Source organism: Uloborus diversus, unplaced genomic scaffold, assembly GCF_026930045.1.
Source record: "Uloborus diversus isolate 005 unplaced genomic scaffold, Udiv.v.3.1 scaffold_35, whole genome shotgun sequence".
Classification (NCBI taxonomy): Eukaryota; Metazoa; Arthropoda; class Arachnida; order Araneae; family Uloboridae; genus Uloborus; species Uloborus diversus.
This window is the reverse complement of record NW_026558516.1, coordinates 160,719-176,422: the sequence shown is the minus strand read 5'-3', so window position 1 is coordinate 176,422 and position 15,704 is coordinate 160,719. Positions and strand designations below refer to the sequence as shown.

Below are 15,704 nucleotides of genomic sequence, written 5' to 3'. Positions count from 1 at the left end.
AAAATATGAAACTCTCATACACAACATATAAAATTTATAATCAAACTCAAACTATTGCAAAATATTTCATTTTTTTCCCTATATATGAAAATTTCAAATTTACATTTTAGAAAGTATAATGTAAAAATATTACGAAATAAGTGGAATTTTATTCAGACAATATTTTTCTTTTTATTTTCTCTAATTTTTGTTTTTCCGCAAACATTGCAAAGATTACCATACATTGTGCATGATTCATGTAACCATTTTTGGCACTTTACGCACTTTATCCAGTCTACTGTTTCTTTTGTCAAATAATAGTTCTCCTCACATTCGAGGCAGTTGTTTGTATGATCACTTCCGCCGGTTTCAATGGGTGTGTCCATCACCAGCTGTTTTGACGCTTTGCTTAATTTGGCAGCGGATTTTAGCTTTTTTTCTTTGATGTGTTCTTGGGATGTAATAACCATAGCCGACTGTTTCTTTCTTTTTCGGCATCTTTCCTCTAACTTAGGTACAGGTGAAATCTGGTGCAATAACTTTGTCGGGGTGGATGTCAGGCCAGATGATTTAGAACTTTCGGACTGTTCACAGGTCGGTTTCATTTCTTCACTGATGGAAAAGAAGTGGTTTGGAATCTCTGCTTGGTTCAGAGGGAAAATTCCCGTCTTTCGAAAACCATTAATAGCAGTGTGAACAGAAGCTGCCCTTTTCCAGGCTCTACCAATCAGTTCTGCAGCTTGTATTCTCCCAATGGTCCTTCCTGGATGATTAACAATCCAATTCCTTGCTTCCTTTTTAAAGTAGTGTTTTAGTGGCTTAAAAAAAGACCGGTCAAGAGGCTGAAGAGCTTGTGTGGTATGGCTGGGCAGGCAGACAACTATAATATCATTGTTGTCTGCAAATTCCAGCAAGTCATAACAGTTTAAGTGCGATGCGTGACCGTCCAGAATTAGTAAAGTCTTTCCTTGGGGTTTTCTCGGAACAAAGACATCTTTAAGCCATCTGAAAAAAATATCTATGCTGATGTATGAGGATTTTTCGTTCATGAACACCATAGATCCAGGTGGAAGACCATCAGAAAACTCTTTTTTTTTCCCGAACGCCTTTAAAAATAACTGAAGGGGGGAGATATTGTCCTTCTGCATTGCAACAAGCAATAACTGTAATATTTTCTCCTCTTTCTGTAGACGTCAAAACATGAACATCTTTTGCCCCCTTAGTAGCTACGACCTTTCCTGGAACGTTATTTAACTGACAGCCGGTTTCATCCATATTATAAATACTTCCCGGTCTTGTAAAGAATTCATGTTCCTCAAACACTTCCGAGAGAATTTTAAAAAAATGATCAACACTTTCTTTGTTAATACCTTCCCCCCTTGCTAAAGAGAGGCCCTGGGCTTGTCTAATACTTAGTTCTGGGTTTCTTCTAAGAAATGATGAAAGCCAGTCATACCCAGCCATTCTTGATTCTAAATTAAATCGATGATTGAGACCTAGCTTTTCAGCAAACTGAAAAGCAAGTGTTCTAATTGTATCTTTGTCAGGTGCAAATCCACATTTTTCTAAACGTTGGATGTGCTTGACGAGACGTTTTTCGTTTTCAACTCCAAACACTCCTTGTGGTCCTAAAGAGCTTGTTTTGATATTGTTGCCTGTTTTTCTTCGACGACGAAGTGTCCGAGAAGGAATTCCATAGTATCTAGCAGCTTCATTGACACCAATTTCTCCTGCTTCTAGCCTCCTTAGAGCCTCTTTTAAATTGTCTTCTGTCCAGGTCTCACGAGCTGCTCCAGTTTTTTTCCTTTTGTACACTGTAGGCATCTTGCCTAAAACAAATAAGAAGCATTGTACCAATAAATTTCAAATTTAATTAATTTCAAATCAAAAGTTAAATTTTCCTAGTAGTTAACTTGCGATAAATACTTTGTAAGACATATGTCCATTTGTTTAGTTAAATTTAATTTCACCTATTTAACTATTAACCACAGAAAAAATAAATTTGAAAAAGTTCAACAATACATTAGCAAAAAAAAAAAAAAGACATACAAAAACTATTATAATTAATTACCCGTTTCACGCCCAGCAAGCCGTCTGAATAATTATCTGTCTTAGTTTCCAAACGGAAACTTGTGTGCATTTCAAAGTTTAATTTAATTTTTAGAATAAACACTATCAGTTTGAATAATTTAAAAAATAAAACAACTTAGTTTCATTAAAAAGAGTAATATATTTTATTTTAATTTTCTTCATAAACTTAACACTTCGGTTACTTATCTTGCCCCTTAGATAAAGGAAAGTGAATAGTATAAAAAGTGTGAATATTAAATAAATGTATTACTTCGTTAATCAAGCTTAAAACTATATTTTGAATTTTATTGATAAATGTTAATCTAAATTTATAGTTCCAAAAAATATTTTTTCAGTTAAAAAATATACCGATTTACGCACATTACACAATTTGTAAAAACTATATGATTTTAAAAATACTATTTAAAAATTTAAACACTTAAAAGAGTTTTATCGCTGAAACTGTATGTGGGGCATCTCACCCAAATAGAAGCTGGGGCGTCTGTCCTTTTTGTACGGGAGAGATGCCCTGTCAGCAGTCCAAAGTACAAGACGGCAAAAATGGCGTTACATTGCCTGAAGTCGACTAATCAACTTCGCACTACAGATTTTTAGCTTAGATGAATAAAAATTCATTCTTATTAACAAGTGCCAGCCTTAAAATGCAACATCACTCTTATAACACAGTAGAAAAAACATGGTACTTACTTAAAATGTTACTGTAACAGCAGAAAACGAAGAAATAAGTTCACGTAATTTTCACAGCACAGCTTTCAACATCCAACTGAAATAGTGATCGGACTTGGAGATCTATCTAGTGTTGGGTTTCGAAATTACAGCAACTGGGGCATCTCTACCGGTGGGGCAACTCACCCGGAATTACCTTATATGCTGTTTATAAAGTCTTGTACTGATAAGGAAAATTAATAAAATAAAATCTATTCACTACCTTTTAGCACATGCCAAGAGCTATATTACATAAACATATAACTATAAAAAAATTCCATTTCACGCAAAATGCTTGATGCCACTATTCTTTTTACCCTCCCCGCCCCCTTGTTACTAACTGCCTCAAATTTACCATCCCCGCTCCCTCCGCCCCTCAAAGCTTGACATCCTTTGTGGATGACGTCTCAACTGATGAAAAATCCAATTGCAACGAACCGGCTATTATTACGACCAGGGCCCGACTAACTCAAAGTGAGGCCCAAGGCCCACAATAATTTGGAGGCCCCCTTATGACACTGGCTGAATGCAATGGGAGGGGGCATCGAAAGGCATTTTTCGAAGCCCCTTTGTCTGTCATAGAATTACGTTAAATATTTATCATGTATCACGTGCATTTATGAATTCCTTTCGGTGACCCTAGCTGTTGCGATATGGTAAATTTTTAGCTTGCAGAATTTATAAAAATTCCCCTTTAAGATAGTTTTTTTCCCCAATTAATAACACCTTATTTTATGAAAAATTACATGAATGGTAATTTTTTCATGTTAGTTTTAATGCTACGCGTAATTCTTTAAAAACAAAATTGGGGCCCCTTAGGAAGATGGGGGCCCAGGCCTAGTAGGTCTGTGCTATAATCAGGGCCTGATCACACCTCATGGTCTATCACGATACATTTAAATTTTCGTACTTTATAAATACTTTCTCTTACGTTAAACAAATGAGCCAATCAATTCGCTTAGTAAAAGTTTCATGTAAATTATAGTTATGATATCGGTTTGTTTATATATCGCTTGTATAATATAAAACTGTATATCATGTTAATAAATTATTTGTGAATATTTCGTTATGTTTTTCTTTTAAAATCCCGAACGGTATTTTCTTGAGAGACGCTGGAGACTGCTACCACACTATTTAAATACCTTTCCTTTCTAATTTCTTTCCGCTGAATTGTACACATAGTTTTTATGTTTCTTCTTTGTTACGGAAGTTAGTTACGGAAGGTCCTTCTTTGTTACTTTGTTCGGAAGTATGCATCTAGGACTAACGGTTGCAAAAATAAAGGTCTTGCAGGTTAAAACGGAACACCCTGTATATTTCGATTATGAAAACATTCAACAGAAACGCTTTAAACTGATACGTGATAATCACGTTCTAGAAAGACCCAATTTGCCGGATCAATATCACGTGATTATGATTCAGCTATATGATAATGGCGTCAAAACTAAAGACTGCAGTAGAGTCCAAAATATCAATAGCGCTGAGAACATTAATTTCACAAATTGATAATTTAATTTTCATGAACATAAGTTTTCAATGCAGTAAAACCGAAAAAGTTTACCTCCTTTAAAAGCTGACCACCTGACTAAGTTGACCGACTGTGGCTAGCACGGAATTACTATCAATCTATATGATGAAGGGAAACCATTCTCTGATCATGGCCACATGTCTAAATTGACAACCAACATGTACATCAAATTTGGCTATGAGTATTGTAAAAACCACTTGTAAAGGCATTTGGTCAAACGTATCTAAAAATAATAATAATCTTTACTAATAATAAAGCTCAAAGTCTCTCTGTCTGGATGTCTATAGGATGTTTGGATCTCTGTGACGCGCATAGTGGCGGGAAAATTCACCATACATTATTTGTAAATATACAGACGAACCAAAAGACCTTTTAATTTTTCTATTACGGGCAAAGTCGTGCGGGTACCACTAGCTAATAATAAAGCTGAAAGTCTCTCTGTCTGGATGTCTGTGACGCGCATAGCGCCTAGACCGTTCGGCCGATTTTCATGACCTTTGGCACAAAGTTAGTTTGTAACATGGGGGTGTGCACCTCGAAGTGATTTTTCGAAAATTCGATTTTGTTTTTCTTCCATTTCAATTTTAAGAACATTTTCCGGAGCAAACATATCATAAGACGGACGAGTAAATTACGAAATTATCATGACGTGGAATGGGAGAGCGAATGAACAATGCCAATTGGCGAGAAATTCGTCATCCATTATTTGTAAATATACAGGCGAACCGAATGCCCTTTTAATTTTTCAACTACGGGCAAAGCCGTGCGGGTACCACTTGTAATGTAATAAATTTTCAATGATATTTTCTATGCTATCATATAAGATACGTTGAACAAAATGCAATAAACTGCAAAAAAGAATAAGTTGAATATTATTGCCCAATAGCTTATGACAGTAATAATAAACGAGAAAAATAAAAGAAAAATAACATTTTGAATTGATTATGGTTTGTTTACGAATTATTTATATCAAAAAAGATTTTTTTTGAACTAATAAGATATGTATATTTGTTTTCGGCTAGTTACTCCATTTTTAAATGAAATATTTAATTACAATGTTTAAGGAATGTTTAAAGTAAAAACAAATTTAAAATTATTTTAATTGGTAAAAAAAAATGAATGTATGGTGTAAAAAAGATCAATGCATTTTATTTTTAATCATAGCTCGTTATAAGTTGATCACCTTTATAAATTGATCTCTAAAGTGCTGCACTACAAATTGCCAACTTACACAAATACACCGCACTTTTTTAGAACATAGGCAGCTGCACGTTGAGATTTGTTCCGAAAAAATACTTCTTCCATAACTAGCAGAAATAAAATGTCGAGTTTTTCGAAAAACCTTATTTTTATAGCAAAAGTTATTTTATTTCAGAAACAAAACGACGTTTCGGCGGCACTAAAAATTTATTACATCAAGCATGTGCCATTTATACGACACATTTGCATACATTAGCCGGAGGTTTTGATTTTCCAAAAAAAGCTTTTATGCATTATTCTGTTTCAATAGATTTCATTTTATCGCAACGACAAACACGTGTGCTCGTATTAGGATCATGACATTGTATTTGAGAGATCTGAAACATTAAAAATGGTTCAAAGATTTAAAAAAAAAAAGGTCTTATGGTCTTATTTCAGATTTAATTATACGTTTTTCATTGATGAAACAAAAATCCTTTATATAGGGGAATCCCTTCATACCTGGCGTCCAGTACACCGAACATAAACAATAAACAGCTGCAAATAACTGAATAATTGATTAAATTTCTTGATTTTTTTTGTAGTAGACTCTTTACACTCTGCTTATTACTATCTGTAAAATAATTTTTTGTTTGGGGATTAGCAACACTAACATAGGGATTGGGCTATGTTAGTGTGGCTCATTTTTCCAACCATGGATTGTCGTCGCAAATAAAAAGAGGGTTTTTTTTCTGAATTTTTAGAAAAATACATTTTCTATTAATAATTTCAAACGCTTATATTATGTTTTATTATTGTTTGGAGAACATTTTGCAATTAAATTTATTGATTTTTTTTACCGTTTTTTGATCCTAATTTCCTAATTCAGTAATTACTTCCTAATTCAGACTGAAGGGGTTAGGGCTCTCTATTAAGGTGGTTCGAAAAAATCGATTTTTCTTATTTTGGAATCGCATTACTTTTTAAAAGTTTTAGTTTCATACCTTCAATTGGGAGGGGGGGGTCTGAGTTGACTTATTCCATTCGCGCATGTGGCTGAAAGGTTTTAAAAAATGTTAAAAATTTAATTTTACAAAAATTTTAAAATTATTGTTTTTTTAATTTTTATAGTGCAGCATCCATAAATTATCCGTATATAGCATAGTTTTTACCCATAAATTTTTTTTAATATTTTTCACATGTGATCTTTCCCTGAATTGGACTAAAATCACCTAAAATTTGAAGGTTACGTATGCGCGACTATCTTATGTAAAAGCGATAAAATATTTTTTTAGGATCAAACTACGCTATATACTGATAATTTATGGTTGTTGCACTATAAAAATTAGAAAAACAATAATTTTTAATTTTTGCAAAAATTCAATTTTTATCATATTTTTTCAAATTTTCAACCTCATGCGCGAACTAAAGATTTTAACTCAGATTTTTCCTCCTAATTGAGGATATCAAACTACAACTTTTAAGAGTTACTGCGATTCCGAAATAAAAAAATCGATTTTTTTGGAACCACACTACTGTCTATATATGATGGCAGACTTTTCCCAACATTTTTTGCCCCTCCTTCCTTTGACACAAATTGTCACATTTCACCTTACCCCGTTCCTCCCTAAACATGTCATACTATTTTCCATAAACATATGGTCTGCAATTTTTGCCAAGCGGATTGAATCATGCTGAAAATAAAGCAAAGCACGGGAAAGCAACACACAAGTAAAAAATTTTCAAACTAGGGGGCTCTGCTCTGTACGTAAACTATGGCAACGCCAAATTAAGCATCAATAATTTGAATGGAAATGAGATTTTTCGAGCTTGATTAAAACTGCTTGTAACTTTTTTTTCTTTGGAGATAGAAGCTAAGTTTTTCGACCATAGGTCGAGTTACATCTGGAGTAAAAAAAAAAAACCCTCTTTCCACTCTTGCCAAAAAGAAAACTGTGGGTCTATTCCTTCACTTTTTACTGCTAGATTTAATGAAGAAAGTATTGCTTTAATTTTAGCTAAGCCTAAAAAAGTTCGAGCTAAAAACACATATACCTCCCGCCGTATTTGAAACAAATTGCGTAGAGCGCGCAAAATTCTACCCTTTCCAACGATATATAATATTAATATGTGAAAGTAATTTTTCACCCCTTTAATATGCAATAATATGCAATTTACGCGAAATTTGAGCCAAAAAAATATTTACAATAAAACTAAATCGAAATTAAAAAAAAAAAACCCCAGATGCAAACCACCTGGACTCGAAGTAATTTTGTACAAAATTTCAAGGCTGTAGGTGCTAAGGGGATTCCTAGACACAGGCCCGCCACAGACTTCCTTTCAAAATTTTATTTGACCTTTTTTTAAATATAAAGAGTAAAGATAGTTTTGAGTAAAAATTTACAAAATGAAACCCAAATTTCGCTAGATTGCTACACATTACACTTCGAAAAAGCGATCTGAACAAACTCTGTAGCAACATTGAAGTGAATTGCAAGATTATTTTATGCACGTGTCTCAAGGTCTCCAGGAGGCAATGCTTTTCTTTAAAAAAAGTATGAATCCCAATCACTAAGCACAACAAGTGTCACTTTATTGTGACTGTTGCTTTGCACTTTAAGATCAAAACAGTTTTGCAATTAGAAATAGGTTCTTTGTAACACTGAATCGTGTGTGGAAAGCTGTTGCAACTTTAATGAAATTGATTTCATCATTTATTTTTTCTGGAGCACAGTTTAAATATGTTCTACAGAAAAAAAGACATTTTGTTTAGTCCCGGTTCATATTTGAACTGAAAACTGAGTACAATACACAATAGCAATTTTTAAAACAAACAAATTTCCATTCGATACTTTAATTTTTTACTCGTGTTTAGAAATTTGAAAAAGGAAAAGAAAAGTACACTATGCTATAAGTAAAATATTAATTGCTAAAATCTTTTTCATGAAACTCGATTAAGAAATGCGTTACGTACTTTTTCAATTCAACTTCTGTGGTTTTTGAAAAAAAAAAAATTCTTTTTAGTCAATATTGTTTGCTTAAATTATGGTTGAAATATTATCATTAATTTCAGTCTATTTACAAATTATAAAAATTATTGCAAAAGCTAGGATCAATAAAGAGCTTGCATTTTCTGGATTTCTAAAAATGATCTTTTAAAAATCACTTGAATGCGTTTCCGCAAAAAAATAATTAGCGGTTAAAAATTAATCCTAAATAACCGGTAATATTTAATCTTAAATAATCTTATGGTTTTTTTTTTATACAGGAGTCTCTCGTATAACACAGTATTTGTACAACATTGTTTCGATGGGGTACATGATTGTACATGGTACAAAATTTGTGATTATTATAACACGAATTTGATAGTATACGATAGAAACGTTGAATTTAATACTACATTATTTTATATGCATAATTTTTCGTTGTCGCTCAAACGAACTTATGCTGTATTCAAGTATTTTCACGCCCCCCCCCCCTTTATTGTGTTTTTTAAATTTCATGAAAGTAAATGGCTTGTTTTGTACGCTTTATTAAATATTGGAGTGAAGTTTCAGGTATAATAAAATTTTGCACCGCAAGACTTTACTTCAATATAACATGGCACACATTACCCTGTTTTACATTATTTTGAAGTTTAGTATAACACGATTTTTATATAGCAGGAAACACGGTTTCGGTACAGCACGGTACATAATGCACTGATTTATGTTATATGCTTATACTTAATCTAAAAAATAATAAAATAATTGTTGTTAGAAAGTTTCGTATTATTCTGTTTTGATACAGCACGGTACGAATTAACCGTTATTCAAGGCACGCTTGTACTCAAATACACCCAAAACCTTTTTTTTTTTTTTTTTGCGGAGGATAGGGACCGTAATAAAATATTGTATAAAAGAAATTGTTCGAAACTTCACGAGTAGCTTTAAAAAGTTGTAATCGCAACACAGTTTAAAAAATATTTTTTTCATGCGGAAAAAAAGTTTCACATAGAAAATAACCCAAAAACTTACAAAATTGTAATATTTAAACGAAGCCAAAATAAACCAAGTGATGATCATTTTTGCCGAGTAGTCGGACAAAATTTCCCGAATAAGGAAATTTTTGGGAGGTCACCCCATCGGGGTGCCTATGTCTTCACTTGGAAGATATTACCTCGTACTCGTTTTAAAAATAATTTCCTCAATTGAATCGTATCGAAATCTGATCGAAATTTTAACAAACCGCACAAAAAATCGCATAAAAAAAGACCGCACAAGAACAGGTTTGGGTGTAATATGAAAATCAACACTTGGAAAGGCGGTGGTCGCGCCGCAAAACCACCTAATTATTAATTTTCCTTTCCTTTTTTGTTTTCGAGCTTTTTTAATCAAAATAACTTGAGTCCTTTTCTTTTAAGTTTAATGAATGACACTAGATGGCATTTCAACAAAAGTATCTTTTTCTGTAGGCTATTTTTTTTTCTTTTCAAATCATCCCAAGTTATGAGCTCAAAAGTGGAAAAAAAAATCAAATTTTAAAATTTTTAATTAGCGCTAAAATAGTTAACCATTTTTCTTCATTTTCCTTGAGGTACTCAATCATATAGTTCTAAAAGATTCAAAATCAATTTTGCATGTATAAGCACAAACACACTTTTTCCGACGTCAGGCAGGGTGTGTGAACAAATGGGGACACCACCCCTTGCGAAAGAAGGTCATAAAAAATTTTTTTGACTGACAATTCTATGTCTAGATGATCAAATATACCCACTCAGTGTTTTTCATAAGATTTCTTCTAAAAATTTAATAACGCGCCTCAAATAGTTAAAAGCCAAAATTTAAAGTTCCGGGCAATACAACTAAGTATCCGTTTGTACGAAACATATTTTCTTTTCTGATTAAATTTCCAATACATAGCTTAAATTAAATTACAACAAACAAAATTAACAATCTTATGCAGTTCGTTTTAACGGGATTTCCCTGTAAATGCGTAAAAATATCACACCTGAGCAAATGGATTGAGAGAAAAAAAAAATACTACTTTTATACAACAAATCGTAAACAGCCTAAATCTCCTTTGAGAAGTAGCACGTATAGAAATATACAGGGTGCATCGTTTTAACCTGCAAGACTTTTTTTTTTTTTTTGCAACTGTTAGTTCTAGATGCATACTTCCAATTGCAAAATGTTCAAAATCAGATGCAGGGTTAAGATAATGATCATTTGCAGCAAAAATAAAAATGAGTCAAAAAATACGAAGTTTAACTTTTTGACTCATCCCCAAGTCCCCTTATATTTAGGAAAAAATCTCCATTGAAAGATATTACAAACACAAAAACTTTGACACTTGTGCGATCAAAACTCAAGGATATATTGTTAATTTTTTTAAGGGATCATATGGAAGATGATAATGGATCTTATCGCCCTTTTAGAAGAATGACAGGTTGTGGAAGTAAAAAAGCAAAATATTTATATTTTTCATTGCTATTCAAAAATAAATGCAGTCACGCCATGATACGCAAAAACACACTAAAAGACCACGATCACTTTGAAAAACCTTACTCTTTGCACTCATATAATTTTAAATATTTGTTAACTGCCCAAAAGGAGTGAGTGAAAAGTAACAAAACGCTGCGTTTCATTCTCGGTAAACTACTTAATTTCAAACTTTGTTTGAATTATTTTTCAATGGAGATTATTTCCCTAAATATAAGTTTGGTGACCTGGGGCCCGTATAAAAGTCAAATTTTGTATTTTTATTTTCACTTGAAACTGTCAATATCTTAATTCTCCATCTGATTTTGAACATTTTTGAAATTGGAAGTATATATCTAGGACTAACAGTTACGAAGATAAAGGTCTTGCAGGTTAAAACGGAACACACTGTATAACGTAATTTAGCTAACTATAAAATAAGTAATAACGAGTTTTAAACTGCCAGCAAACTCGGAAAAAGAGGAAGGATTTCATTGGTTGCGTTCGATGAACTCAACAGGTCGACCGGTGACTAATCGGTCACTAACCGCAGCGTTCTATGATCAACCGGTTACCGTTTTAAACTGTTGATTGGAGCACATGATTATTAGCTGTCACGTAATCAAACAATCGGTAGCTAACCGGTCGAGGTCGAACGTAAGCATTGTTATTTCGTGATTTTTTAAAAAACTTTCTTCACTTTTTTCTTCTTTTTAATCCAACAGAACGGAAAAGTTGCTGTTGGAGAAATCTTAAATGACGAAAAAAAAAGAAAGAAAACATATCTTTCGGTACGACAATGACCCTGAAAATTCGAAAAAACGAATATTTTATAGTTTTTTTGAGCAATCACGATTGCTTATTTTCATTTGACTGTTTTTGGCGTCCTTTGATTTTATTTTCCCACCGCCACCCTCCGCACCATCACCGTCGACCAGATCCTCACGATGCTGCTCCAATAGCGACAGGCGTCTTCAGGTTGCATACATGTCCTACACACATGCGCACACATACACAACTACACACACACAAACACATACACACACCTACACAAAGACAAACACATATGCCTACACCACACATACACATACCCCCCGCCACCCACATGCATTCATACACACTACTACCCACACAATTATGCCAGCACACAGACACAAACACACATGCCTACACACACATACACATACCCCCTACACACACATACACATACCCCCTACACACAAACACACATACCCCCCCCCACACACACAAACACACACGCCTACATACACACACTCGTGATTGCGAAAAACATAATTTGAATTCAAGATGTCAAAATTCAAATTTTTTTTTTTTTTTGCGATTAACTTTCAAGAGCACGGACGGCGTACTGAGTACGGCACTCAGCGAGCTGTGAATTTCAGAATAGTCACTTGACCAGCACATAGCCACTAACACATTCCCCCCCGCCACCCACATACATTCATACACACTACTACCCACACAATTATGCCAGCACACAGACACAAACACACATGCCTACACGCACATACACATACCCCCTACACACAAACACACACGCCTACACACACACTCGTGATTGCGAAAAACATAATTTGAATTCAAGATGTCAAAATTCAATTTTTTTTTTTTTTTTTGCGATTAACTTTCAAGAGCACGGACGGCGTACTGAGTACGGCACTCAGCGAGCTGTGAATTTCAGAACAGTCACTTGACCAGCACATGGCTACTATTTTTACTTTTTTCCTAAGGTCCTTTGGGTGCAGTATTTGTGTATAAAGTCGAAAGTTGCCTTTTTCACTTCTTTTTGATTATTTTTTATAGAAACCACACGTGAATGTTCAAATTTCGTATGTAAAAAGCATATACAAATAACAAAATACAATGTTCAGTCGGATTGCCTGATATACAGCACTTTCACATAAAGTAATATAAGAAAAAAAACTAGTTTTTGGTGAGGTTAAAATAAAAACAACAAAATGGACTTAAATCACTTTTGCTCTCAACTGCTCAGTTATTAATGCAACATTTTTGTGATAGTTGCTGCGAAAGACTGAGCAAAATAATTAACCGTAGCGAATGGTTTGCTGCTGTGTAAGAGAATCCCATTTTCCCTAGATTTAAATTTGAAGTCACAGTCTCTATATTTACGACTTTTCAAAATTTTGAAGATTTTAGTAATTTTTTTTATAAAACAGTATTTTCGTGATCAGAACATACTTTTTTCCCTAAAACGCACGTATGGAATAGATTCTTCAATTCGGTACGCAAAAAATAATCGCACAAAAAAATTTGCATAAAGAAAAGACCGCACAAAAACAGGTTTGGGTGCAATATGAAAATTAAAAGCCAAAGTTTAAAGTTCCGGGCAATGCAACGAAGTATCCGTTTCAACGAAACAAATTTTCTTCCCGATGTAGTTTCCAATACACATAGCTTGTGTGAATTCCATTACAACAAACAAAATTAACATTCGGCACGCGACCTCAGACCCGATGACAATGCAATATTCTAGAATCAAATTAATTAATTAACTCTTTTAATTATTAGTTTCCTCCAATTTTAATCAATATTTTGGCATAAATCCAACAATGTGAAAAGGAAAAATTAAAAAAAAAATACATTAAAAAATGCTCGCAAAAATTAAAAAATATCTACAAACACCTTTAGTTTTTCTGCATCAGACAAAATTTGTTCCATTGTTCCAAGGTAATTAGAACAAGAAATATAATTGTTTTTAACTAATTTCATGCCAAAATTTAGGTGAGCCTTCAATTGGAAATTCACTGTTGATCAGACCATTGTTGAACAAAACTTTTATTCAAATGCATCTCAAATTTTCAAAGTAATGTAGATATAATTTCCGCACACATACATCGATGACTGAGATAGATTAGTGATTTTTTGGACGAATTTCATGAACATAAAAGATTTTGAACAATGTTGAAATGAATATTTTTTCGTAAAACAAGTTAAACTAAAAAGAAGAAAATAAAATAATAGTTTAAAAAACTAAGAAAACGCGCTTTCGTAGCAAAATGAACTAAAAAGTGAAAAATAATCTTTGGATGATAGTAGTTGACCTATCACTTAATTTTAATGTAATACAAAAAAGCGTGGGGGGCTTCTTATCAGTTGTCTTGAATTTCTTCCATTTGTTGTCCATGCAAAAATGTAAATAGACAGCACCCCACGGTTTTTCGTATTGCATTAAAATTAAGTGATTGGTCAACTATCATTTAAGGATTATTTTTCACTTTTTAGTTCATTTTGCTACGAAAGCGTGTTTTTTTTTAGTTTTTATTCAACTAATTTTCTAAGTTTTTTATGACTTTTAAACGATAATTTATGTGCACACACAATAAAAAGAAATAATTTAATTCATATATAAAATGTACTACTAATGATACGTAAGGATTGTATTTTTCAATCTGCTATTTTCTGTCTGCGTTTCGATATAATACTCGAATTTTTTTAAATGTCACGCAGAAAATACCGGAAAATCGGATTGCCTGATGTACCGCACTTTCACATGAAGTAAAATAAGGGAAAAAAAAGGATTTTGGCGCGGTTAAAATATAAACTATAAAATCGACTTAAATCACTTTTGCTCTCAACTGCTCAGTTATTAATGCATCATATTCGTGATAGTTACTGCTAAAGACTGAGCAAAATAACTAACACTAGCGAATGGTTTGCTGTTGTTGTTGTTGCAAATCTCCGGTGCTTAGCAGCGCTAAACCAGGTCTATGAAATTCGTCACTCTCAAAAATCCAACACCAACATTGGATCAGCCAAAAGATCCAATCTTGAAAGTCCCAGACAATTCAGTATATGTTCGGGGGTGGCCTGATGGTCGGTACACTTCACACAGGTTGGAAAAGTCTTTTTTCCATTGCAATAAGTCAATGTTTTTAGGTGCCCACTAATGAGCCTAGTGATGGTCGTCTGATCTCGCCTACCACACTTGAGAGATAATGCACCTCCCGGGCACTTCGCCTGGTACCAATTATGGGTAGGAGGGACAGTCCAGGAGGACTTTGCATCTCTTTTAGCCTTCGAAAATAGCTCCAAGTAAGTCAAAGAATCAGGTGTATATAATGGTTCACCAGTCCCTTTTTTAGCCAAGATATCGGCCATGTCGTTACCGTGTACATCAACATGAGATAGAATCCACTGAAAATGCACCTCTCGAAAAGAAGAAATATGCTCCAGTTTGTTAATAATAGAAACACCAGTACCATCACCCACTTTATGCCAATTAGAGAGGTACTGGAGGGAACTTCGGCTATCTGACAGAATTCAAACGGCTGAAGAGCCAGGAGCCTGCTGTGTAAGAGAATCCCATTTTCCCTAAATTTAAATTTGAAGACACGATCTCTATATTTACGACTTTTCAAATTTTTTGAAGATTTTATTATTGCTTTTTATACAACAATATTTTCGTGAACAGAAGATACTTTTTTGCGATAAACCGCACGTATAGAATAGATGCTTTAATTTGGTACGCAAAAAAAAAAGTTAGTTCTGGAGAGAATCCTGTTCTAAAACTACTTCATCGTGTTTAGAAGACAGGATTAAAGACTGATCACAAATTCTGTCATGCTTTGAAAGGGGGGGGGATGTACAGGCAACTTTGACAGTTTGAAAAATGCAGGGGTGCCCACTTAGGGAAGGTCATGGTGCAGACTGCACTATTGAAACTTTTAGGGGGTGTTTTGAGGGGTATTTTCACTTTTTGGGGGGCTCTTGCTCTTGGGGGA

General features: G+C 33.6%; 1 protein-coding gene across 1 annotated transcript in view; it reads right to left on the bottom strand.

Annotated features, from left to right (window-relative positions):
* Window positions 1–867: 867 nt before the first annotated feature.
* Window positions 868–15,704, bottom strand: part of LOC129233344 (zinc finger protein 177-like) — a 60,226-nt gene continuing 45,389 nt past the window's right edge. Inside the window, exons 5-6 of the mRNA XM_054867384.1 lie at window positions 1,436–1,808; window positions 868–877 (exon numbers count right to left, since the gene is read on the bottom strand). Coding sequence (XP_054723359.1) covers window positions 868–877; window positions 1,436–1,808 — 383 coding nt within the window. The remainder of the gene's footprint in view (window positions 878–1,435; window positions 1,809–15,704) is intronic.